The sequence below is a fragment of the Bison bison genome, unplaced genomic scaffold (genome assembly GCF_000754665.1).
Source record: "Bison bison bison isolate TAMUID 2011002044 unplaced genomic scaffold, Bison_UMD1.0 scf7180017864371, whole genome shotgun sequence".
In the NCBI taxonomy this organism is placed as follows: Eukaryota; Metazoa; Chordata; class Mammalia; order Artiodactyla; family Bovidae; genus Bison; species Bison bison.
In genome coordinates, this window is record NW_011494943.1 from 2,832,460 (window position 1) to 2,843,502 (window position 11,043).

General features: G+C 44.8%; 1 protein-coding gene across 2 annotated transcripts in view; it reads left to right on the forward strand.

The window, feature by feature from the left end:
• KCNJ2 (potassium inwardly-rectifying channel, subfamily J, member 2) overlaps positions 1-10,624 on the forward strand; it is a 12,627-nt gene extending 2,003 nt beyond the window's left edge. The window contains exons 1-2 of one of the 2 annotated variants that reach the window (XM_010856083.1): positions 1-39; positions 5,289-10,624. In XM_010856083.1, the coding sequence (XP_010854385.1) occupies positions 5,509-6,792 (1,284 nt within the window). In that variant the 5' untranslated portion in view covers positions 1-39; positions 5,289-5,508 and the 3' untranslated portion in view covers positions 6,793-10,624. The remainder of the gene's footprint in view (positions 40-5,288) is intronic. The other variant, XM_010856084.1, reaches the window with a different exon arrangement.
• Positions 10,625-11,043: the final 419 nt, after the last annotated feature.

Consider the following 11,043-nt stretch of genomic DNA (forward strand, 5'->3'; position numbering starts at 1 on the left):
CTTCCACTCCATGTCCCCATGCTCCTGCGCCAGCAACAGGTAAGGGCTGCTGCGTGTTTTCTTCCCTCCTTTGCTCTCCTTGCCTGTGGGTCCCGGGGAGAGGACTCGGGCTTCCGTCCCCGACCCGGCCCGGCCCGGCCGCCCCAGAGGTGCCCAGCTGTCAGGCGGCCTTTAGTTCTCCCCCACGCGCCGGAGTCCCAGAGCCTGCCTATAGAGTTTGTGTGCGCACCAGAACATCCTCAGAGCTAAAAATACTGAGACATGCTTGGAACAGTTGAGCAATAGAAACATTTCTCTGCAGCATCTGTTTGTGCTCATAACTTCCAGTGCACCAGCTGTAGCGAGATACTCAGTTGGGAGACCCGGGCGAGGGAGCCTCTGTTCGATTCTGTCTCTCAGGAGGAAAAAAAAAAAAGGCAGTGGATGCGTCTAGAAAACCGGTCTCAAACCTTGGCAAACCTTGGGACTCAGCGCCGGTCTCGATCCTTGGCGTCTTTCCTCCCCACCCCCTCTGTCATTGCTTCAAGTGTAGCTTGAGTTCCAAACCCAGCGAGCTTCTCTCAAAGTTGCTTTGCTGGGGAAGAGAACGGGAGCTCGCGCTGGATCTGAGCCCTAAGATCGCGAAACTTGCACACCTCCCCTAAGCAGCTTGCTCTTCTTTGGAATAATCACGTTAATACCGAAATTTGAAGACGGTCAGGTTTCAGGGAAGCACGGTGGTCGAAACGACTTGATTCTGCAAAGGATTGCATCATAACATAGAGTCATCATGACAGTTGGAAAAAAAATCGAGATAGGAAGTGGGCAGTTTATGTCTGTGTCTGGGTGATCCTGTCAGCAGGATGGTAACTAAGATGCGGCTGTGAATCCTGGGATTTCTATTAACCAAGAATTTACCTTTTAGGAAATCAGGCCTGATTTGAAAGCGTGTTTTGGGTATTCAAAGAGTGCCTATTGCTTTGTGCCACTTGCTTTCATTCCGTTAGTAATCGGTAGGCTGTCATTTTCTCCCATTAAGGACTGCTGTATGCCTGCTCTGTGTTACCTGTATGCTTGCTAGCTTTTTCCCTCTCACTTTCACGCCTGCTCCAAGTGTTTTATTTTTATTTGTCATGATCCAGAAAAATCCCCAGGCTGAGGAATTAAGAGACTGACTCTAAGGATGGTGGGAGGGGTCAGAGTCGGGGTCAAGGTCATGTCACTTTGCTTGCACTCCCTGCCCCTCCCCCCTACTGGCACTTTCTTTTTGTGTTATTGCTCTCCATAGGAATATTTGTTCTGAGCTCTTGTAAACTGACCTTAAAAAAAATAGCACGCGGGGTATTTCTGCTTCCTTCTACTTCCTTCAGACTTTCCGGCTGCCCAATCCTTGTCGAGTCCTTGCATGACTTTTTGAGTAGCATAAAAGACCGACCATGTCTTTACCTGGACAGAAGGACAGTTTCAAACTTTTTTTTTTTTTAGTCTTTATTATTGTTTGCTATAGAGATATATAGTTCAGCATGTGCGCATACCAAGTGATGCTATATGCATTGTTGAGTATGAAAGATGTGGGGTTCCCATAGATGAGTGGGTGCCCCTCCTCTCCAAGAGCCCCTCCCCCTCCCTTTTGTTTACTGAGCTTCTGAGAGGTTGCTTTGCCAGCCTTGAGCTCTCGTAGCAACCGTGTGCCCAGAGCACACTCAGGCTGGTCTATATGGCGTCAGCTGGGGAATAGCTGCTCTAAACACTCATTAGCAGACCTCTCGTTCAGTCCTTTTACCATCCCTGTCTCCTCTCTTTACTCAGAAACTTTCTTATCCGCTCCACACCACGACCATAAGAGGGGGCCCACTTATTCTCATTTAGTCTTCCTGGTTAGCATGTCTCTGTTCTTGGATTATCCATCCTGGGAATATCTCGGTGATGGTAAAAATGATCTGGATACATTCATTACACCGTGTTATCTCTTTGGCCTCATCTCTGTCTCCAGCTCTCTCTCCTTTAACATCTACCTTGAGATGGAAGCCCTGAAGTATTTTTTTCCACTGCTTATGCTTAATTTGGGCTCAGCCTATAAATAGTCTTAACATGAAGAGCAGCACATGTAGCCTCTCCATTTCCCAGAAATACTTTCTTCCTCACTGGTTATGCCCTGGGTAAAAATGATTGTTTGTGTCTATTAGGTTTATTTCAGGCCCTTACATATTCTGGCTGAAAATGGGGGCATTTGCACATTGTTCATCAGATCACACGTGAATTCTCCCGAGCTGTGCCCCTCAAGGAGGGCAATCACTGGGGGTTTTCATCGGTTCTTAATCAAATGATTCTCAAGAACTTACTTAGAATGTGGCCCTAAAATGAAGTTGCACGAAAGCCCTATTCCTAATTAAAGTGTTTTCCCAGATGCTCATGAATTGGTGATTTTCAGTGTGAGAAGTGCAGGCAAGGAAGTTTTCTGCTTGCCCGCAGCCACTCAGGCATGTGGGCAGGTTAATAGGAAAGACAGTCTTCAGAGTGGAATATTAAGACAGTTACCCTATCAGACTTTGGCAGCGTCTCAGCTTTTGCTGTATCATCAGCTCCACCAAAGTCTGAATACACATCATGCGTGTGCACATATACACACACGAATCTGTTTTGGAACGTATCTGCTGGAGGTGACAAAAGTTTCCATTTTGCCAGAAAAATCTTTCTCCCCCCACCCCTTTCCAGGCAGAAATGGTAAATTTCTAAATGATGCTCCGCATATGGAACAAATTCTGTCATTAGCAATGGAAATAAGACAATAATAGTCACTCAATACAGGCTCTCTTCAAGAATCTAAATGCGGAAAGCTATTCATTCGTAGGAAGCTGGTTGTGTGTGTTTTGTGGAATTCAGACGAATGTCCTGGGGTCAGGATTTTTAGAAAGTCATAATTCAGTCTTTAGATTTCATATGACTGTTATGCTTTAATCTGGAAAGAGCAGAAGTCAGTCAGATGAAATTTGAGACTGTCTACTCTTGGTCCGTAATGGTAACTCAGATGGAACGATTGTTTTGAATCATGAAAAGGGAATTTCTTGGTGTCAGCTTATAAGATCCTGAAGTCAGTCAGAACTCACAGATACAAGCCTATTTAAACGAGGCCTCCCTGCTGCCCCTTTCTTGGAAAATGCACCTGCACTTGGTGTCATATTATTGTCTATATTTGTGTGTGTGTCGAAGGGCTTGGCAGTTTCATATGAGCCAAATGAGCTGAAATCTTTGTTTAAAAAAATTCTTTCTGTGTCCAGGGTCTAGAACCCTGAGGAATCAGAGTCTTGTTTCTTTTGTCCAAGAGCAAACTTCATGGGAAGCAGACAAAACATTGAAGCAGGTGGAAGGGTAAGAAGACACAGTACTTTCTTTTTATAAAGTAATTCAAAGGCAGTTTCAAATCGGGCATCATTCAGGTGTCAAAAGCTGCCAAAATGTAACACACATTGCAATTTTCACAGATGACTAATCTCAGGAAAAATGTGTTGGGGCACATTCTTGCATAATAACTTGGATAAAGAGGGAGAAGTGAAACGACTGTAACAAGTCATTTTCAAAGACAGTGCACCTTGCCTTTTTACTCCGGGGGTGCGTGAAAACGGATCAGTGATTTGCTGTCTTTGCAGCTGGTCTGGTTGCACGTGGTTCTGTTAACTGCTTCATCTGAGTGCGGTTTAGGGGGAGAAAGAAAAAGTGGTGTCTTCGTCATCAGGGTGTCGATGAATCTCTGATCCTGTCTATCTGCTGTTCACTGTCCCCCTTTAATCCAGGAGACAGCTTTGGTGGTTTGAAAGTCAAGCATTCCTCCTATTTTTCATTTCTCTGCTGTGTTCATTTTAAAATTTATATTTGGTTGTCAAAACACCCTAGACTTTCTCCCAGCCTTTTGCAAATCCAGGAAAAATTATATCCTTTGGACCAAACATGAAAAGTCAAAAGTCGGTAGATGATTTTTAACTACAGGGGCGGGGGTGCAGGGGGCGGGAGATGAGCAGAGAGAGGAAAACTGGAAACTGCTGTTTATTTGTTCACATTAGGTAAAGGTGAGCACCTTCTCTACAGGAACAGAGGTCAGAAAGCAACGCTGCAAAGTGCGAGTGAGCTGAGGGGGGCCTGTGACTTACTGCTACAGAGGTGTCCGGGTTTGAAAACACACAGAGTTGAACTCCCGTGAAATGAGTCCCAGCCTTATCTCAATCCACGGAAGACCTGATCCTTGAGCACAAAGGTGCTTACTTCCTTGCCTGTCATTACACACGGCAGTCCCATCTCCAGAGAATTTCAAGTCTCTCATTGCTAAGCAACAGGATCACTCTGTATCCCCCAGAGTGAGCCTGCATCTTCAAGTCAGAATCACTTGCAGGAACAGAGATGTTATCAGGAGTTTCTGCCGCTTTTGGTGGCTGCTGTCAGCGTGTGACGTGATGGAATAAGCCCAAAATGTCTCCAGAGCGTCCCTTTCAGATGATTGGAAGGGCTGTCTGCTCAGTTTTGTCTGTTAAATGAACTAGTCAATGCTTTTGAATTTCAGCCTCGTCATTGAGGGCTGTCATGTTCTTCCACAATGCACCTGCTGCCCGATGAATATGAACATTCTGCATTCATGTGAAATGCTCTCTGACATGTCCGAGTTCTTAAAGCTTCATGGCAAACCTGAGAGTTAGAAAAGTCTTTCTTCCGCTTAATCACCAGGGACCCTAGCAAGTAGAGAAGGCAAAAGAAGAGCATAAAAGGAGACAGTAGAATATTCTAGATTTCTGGCCAAAAATAGGGAACAGGAATCTAAGACTTTGGATGAAGGGAAGGGATAATTAGGGATATGGATATGTGCGCACTGCTATATTTAAAATGGACAACCAAGAAAAGTCTGCTGTACAGCACAGGGGACTCCGCTCAATGTTCTGTGGCAGCCCGGATGGCAGGGGAGTTGGGAGGAGAACGGATACATGTACAAGTATGGCTGAGGCCCTTCGCTGTCCACCTGAAAGTATCACAACATTGTCAATCAGCTATACTCCAATATAAAATTTAAAAGTTAGAAAAAAACATTTTCATGAACAACTACCTCTTCTGTGTTTAGCCACATCATGTTTTTAAGTAATATAGGAAAATATTTTCTTTCTATTTCTTTAGGGCTACACAAAGAAATAAAAACCCCAGCAATTCAGCATAAAGGACATTGATGTGTATCTGTCTCTGTTTCTGGCTAGGAACTGTTGCATTAGAGAGTAGAACCCTTTCCTAATGAACTTCTTTTGTAATAAAAGATCTCTCTCTCTTTTTTGCAGGACCTGTTCTCTGGATGTCAGCTGAGTTACTAAGGTGACTCTGCATGTCAAGAGACAGACCTTGGTAGCCAGAATCTCAAGGCCCCTGGAGACCCCATCCCTCCTTCTTTTTTTGTGCGTGTGGGTCCTCACTGAACATTCAAACCTGTTTCTCCAAAGGGTTTTGCAAAAACTGAGACTGTTTCCCAAAGCAGAAGCGCTGGCGTCCACAGCAGAAGCGATGGGCAGCGTGCGCACCAACCGCTACAGCATCGTCTCTTCGGAGGAGGACGGCATGAAGCTGGCCACCCTGGCGGTGGCCAACGGATTCGGGAATGGCAAGAGCAAAGTCCACACCCGCCAGCAGTGCAGGAGCCGCTTCGTGAAGAAGGACGGACACTGCAACGTGCAGTTCATCAACGTGGGCGAGAAGGGCCAGCGGTACCTGGCGGACATCTTCACCACGTGCGTGGACATCCGCTGGCGGTGGATGCTGGTCATCTTCTGCCTGGCTTTCGTGCTCTCCTGGCTCTTCTTCGGCTGTGTGTTTTGGTTGATCGCGCTGCTCCACGGGGACCTGGATGCATCCAAGGAGAGCAAAGCCTGCGTGTCCGAGGTCAACAGCTTCACGGCTGCCTTCCTTTTCTCCATCGAGACGCAGACCACCATCGGCTACGGCTTCCGCTGCGTCACGGACGAGTGCCCTGTGGCCGTCTTCATGGTGGTCTTCCAGTCCATCGTGGGCTGCATCATCGACGCCTTCATCATCGGTGCGGTAATGGCCAAGATGGCCAAGCCCAAAAAGAGAAACGAGACGCTGGTCTTCAGCCACAACGCCGTGATCGCCATGAGGGACGGCAAGCTCTGCCTCATGTGGCGGGTGGGCAACCTCCGGAAGAGCCACTTGGTGGAGGCGCACGTGCGCGCACAGCTCCTCAAGTCCAGAATCACCTCCGAGGGGGAGTACATCCCCCTGGATCAGATAGACATCAACGTGGGCTTCGACAGCGGCATCGACCGCATATTTCTGGTGTCTCCCATCACCATCGTCCACGAGATCGATGAGGACAGTCCTCTGTACGATCTGAGCAAGCAGGACATCGACAACGCAGACTTTGAGATCGTGGTCATCCTCGAGGGTATGGTGGAGGCCACGGCCATGACCACGCAGTGCCGGAGCTCGTACCTGGCCAACGAGATCCTCTGGGGTCACCGCTACGAGCCGGTGCTCTTCGAGGAGAAACACTACTACAAAGTAGACTACTCCAGGTTCCACAAGACGTACGAAGTCCCCAACACGCCCCTGTGCAGCGCTAGGGACTTAGCGGAGAAGAAATACATCCTGTCGAACGCTAACTCGTTTTGCTACGAAAATGAGGTCGCCCTCACGAGCAAAGAGGAAGACGACAGTGAGAACGGGGTCCCCGAGAGCACAAGCACGGACACGCCCCCGGACATAGACCTGCACAACCAGGCCAGTGTACCTCTAGAGCCCAGGCCGTTACGACGGGAGTCGGAGATATGACTGAGTCCTCCTGGGGAGTGCTTCCTCTGAAACACGGTCTGTTGGTCAAAGGCCCAAAACAGTTACGCACACGACGGTACCAGGGGCAGGTGGTTCGAGGCAAGTGACCACAAGGGACTGGGGCTAGCGCGGTGGTTTTAGAGAAAGACTGTAAGCGCGAAGACGAACCTAAAGCACTAAACAGGCCTCCCCGTGGCCCGAAGGCGCATAACACGTTGTAGAATAAGTTATGGGGTGTTTGTGTTTGTGTTTTGTGTTTTGAACCAAACTTGAACTTGCAGGCAAGCCTTGGTTGGTGGGGTGTTTGACTTCTCCAGAAAGCTTCTCTTTGGGGAACAAGAATGTTTTTAAATGGCATCACATTTTTCAATGTTTTAAAGGCAAGACTCTGCCTTAACTTTTGAAAAGCTGCTAACTACACCAACACGTGTCGTATTGTTGCAGTGTAGTTTTTTTTTTTTTTTCCTTGTGTGTAATTTAAAAAGTCAGTGTTGAACTTTGTTGAAAGCTCATGATATGCGCTTCAAAGTGGCAAGTATTTGGCTATTAGCTGCCAAAGGAGAGCCTGATTTTTTGAGGCCAGTAATTTGTTTGCTAGAATTGATTCTCTCTCTCCCTCTCGTGCTGTCTGTCTCTCTGGTTACATAAGGGCATTATGTAACACTAGCCAAATGGTAGCCTCCGGGCTGTTGTTAATGTTTTTGTTTTTTTTTTTTTCCCCTCCAAGATGTTAATGGGTTATCTCAAATTTTTAGTTAGACTACCTAAAATAAATACCAAAGATAATGCACATTTTTGCACAGTGGAGCTTACACTAAAAGGGAAAGAAAGCCCCCACGGCTGCCTTGAAATCAAGAGACAAGAACTTTGAACCTCAGCAAGACCTTGAACTACCCTCTCCTTTTGCACCTTATTGAGAAAATAGAACATCACACACAAAGTTAAGTGTGGTGCTTTTAATTTTTTGCTCTTTCATGTAACTTTCATGTCATAGGAAGAAGACAGGGGAAAGTAAAATTCACACATACACACACACGAAAGATATAAGCAACTTTCCTTTCCTTTGAGGTGGTGCTGGACAGGTGAATACAACTTTGAGCGATGATGATGACCCCTTAGATTTTTTTTTTCTGGATTTTTCCATGTTTTGCACATTCCAAAATTTATCCCAGAAGATAAGACCTAGGTTGACATGAGTTGGCACCCTCCGTGCTGAGCCATCCAACTCGAAAGATCAGTAGGTTTAAACCTTCAGGCTGAATTCCTTGCCCTGGTGGTGGGTGCATCTCTGGCTTGAGTTTATTTTCTAAAAGATGCCACGCCTGGCCCGTGGGCTGGTTCTTCCCATCAGACTGTTTGGACCGAGTCCTCCAATATCTGAGAGGGTTGTGAATGCCCCAGTGAGAAGTTAGCAAGATGTGGAAGAGCCGTTTTGATGTAGCTCATCAACTTAAGTATTTAGGAAGAAGGGGAACATTGCCTTTTTTTTTTTTTTAATGATAGAGAGCAGGAATGAAAATGTCTCAGTATTTTAGGGTCAACAAGAGCCACAACAATCCTAACAGCGTCACAAGTAAAGGAGATAATGGTCTAAAAGTGTCCTTTCCCTCCGGTGGATCCACACTTGTCTTTGAATCCAAGTGGATCCCTTTTGCCTGTGGAGACCTGGAGCCTGTTACTTGGGGCACATCATTTCCCAGAAGCTTCTCCTGCCTGGCTGCCTGACTCGCTAGGAACATTTTGTTTGGTTTGGTTTTCCGCTCTAGCTTGATATAACGGAACTCTGTTTTGGTTTAAAGTTCCTTATTTGTGAATTCTGGGGTCACTGATTTTTTTCTTTTTCAATGGGAGTCTCAAAATCAACTCTCTTTACGGTATTACACCCCTGTATGCCATTAAAAAACAGCTTGTTCTAGAATCCTGTATTTCATCAGCCCGTGTCTGGGATGGCCTCTGGTTCCTGACCAGCCGTATCTGCATGGGGTGCCTGCAGTCAGAGGACAGTCTCTGCTCTTGTCTGCCTTTCGAGTCGGTGGGTTTGAACCCTGTGCGGTTATTTGCATGGAAACCAGATTAGAGCCATCAAGCGAGGGGATGATATGTGAAGTCCAGACTTACAGGCCGATGGGGGAAGTTGTTTAGAGACTTAGAGGAATTGGGATGGAGTGGACACAGAATGTACAGCCTTCTGTACATGGCGACCGTCCTGCCATTGATAGGGAGAGGGTGTTGAGGGTTTCAGCTGCTGCTATTCCGATACTTTTGCAAAGGAAAATAATCAAACCAAAGAGTATTCCGTGATCTGTAAGTTACATGAAGATACAGTGGAGGATGGGGGTGACAAAGGCACCTTCTTGTCGCACAGTGCTGCCACTTAAACACTTGACATATTTGCAGTGGGGCGGATGGAGGGGGGCAAGAACGAGGGAGGGAACTCTTGCAACTTCTTTCTAAAAAGAGAAAAAAAATTAAAATTTCTGGTGCACAGGTTTGTTTTTTTTTTTTTTCAAGAAAATTTTGCAGAAGCTATGTTTTTAAAGTGTACATTTTATAAAGTTTATCAGATATTTTCATATTTAAAGCCAAATGTAAATAGAAGTCTGTAAAGGGAAGAAAATTGCCATAGAAAGTATAATTTCAGTGCAGCAATTTCTGAGAGCTAGTACCTATATGCTACCGGTTAGCATGGTTTTAGCAAATATTTACCAGCCTTATAAGGTTTGTCTTGCTATGTTCTCCTGTTATTTATTTCAGCATGGACTGTTCATTTGAAAACTTTTTCTAGGTATTAGTATTTTAACAGTTACAAGCTTTAAATGGCAATTTTTGTGTTTGTTTTTTGTTGTTTTTTTGTCAAGAGCCAAGACACAGTAATGCACAATGTTTTTTTTTTTTTTTGCTGCATTTTACCTTCAGAACCTTGGTCTTTATTGACTGGGTCTCCTTACTTAGTGCACACATGTCGTGGGAAAGCAGACTGAAGACACTCACACTGAGTATCTGGGGTCTGTTGCCAGATTCTTGTTGCTTCTCTGTTGCAAGCAAACCCCCACTGAATTTATTTAGGAGTTATCCCCTTGTGAAGAATCTGTGCCCGTAACTGGATGGGCATTATATTTTTGGGAGGAGGTTTAGATTCCTGGGTATCCTATTTTTAAATAAAAGGTAGACAAAGTGAATTCTATTTTGATTATTGAGAAAGGAATATTAATAGTTTTCTATCCCTCTAGGATTATACTTGAATCAGACATTTTAAGGATGTCACCGTAACTCTGAAGTCATTTCCAAATTCCTGATGACAATTTGTTCAGTTTGTTTTACCTATTTTTTTTTTTTAATTCTATCAGTGCATTATTCGTCCCTTCCTGTCCTTTCTTCCCTGTCAGCTCCCATCTCAAACCTCGGTGTTTATTCAGTGCATTTTGTCCCCTGAATATTGTTACCCTGGCAAGAAAACAAATGTCGGTTCATATTTGATGATAAGCCACACAGTAAAAGCAAAAAGCCTGTTCTGAGAAGCAGAGTGGATTTTTTTTCACTCTGTATCTAATAAAGTTAAGGTTGTTTAAAAAAAACAAGTGTTGCATAGTCACTTACTCCCAACAAATCCCTTTTCTAGTTATGTTGGGTTTCAAGCTCTGGGCTGCAGTGAACTGAACAACCCCAGTCTTTGACAATCCTGAATTATCATCTTCCCATTTCCTATCTTTTTGTATCTGAAGTCTTCCTAATGTACTGCACAAACCATGGATTGTACATATTTTTATATATTATGTCTTATTTTATTATTTCTAAATAAAAAGTTAAAAATTGAAAACAAATCAGTGCAAGAAATTTTTGGGCTCTCTGTGTGATTCCTGTAGCATCTCAGATAGAAACCAAAGGTTCCCAAATGAGAGGACATAAACCCGGATAGGTGGGATGAATGGGACCATAGAAATCTCCAGAACAGGCGTGGTGCAGTGGCAAGTTACCTTAATCCCAGTAGGAGGAAGTCGGGCCCAGATTTTGTTTGTGGACAGAATGCCCTGGGTGGAGAGGAGAGAGAAACAACCAAAAAACAAGCAAACAAAAATAACAAAAAACTATTGAATAGAAGGCTTAGATTTTAAGCCTCTGTGTAATGATAAAAGTTACTTTGTTGAGCTTAACTCTGTGTAGGGTTCAGCTTTATATTAGCTCATTTCCCCAAAACCAAATCAGGTTGTTATATTCCTGTATAATAAATCAGAGTTGGCAAATATGTCCCAT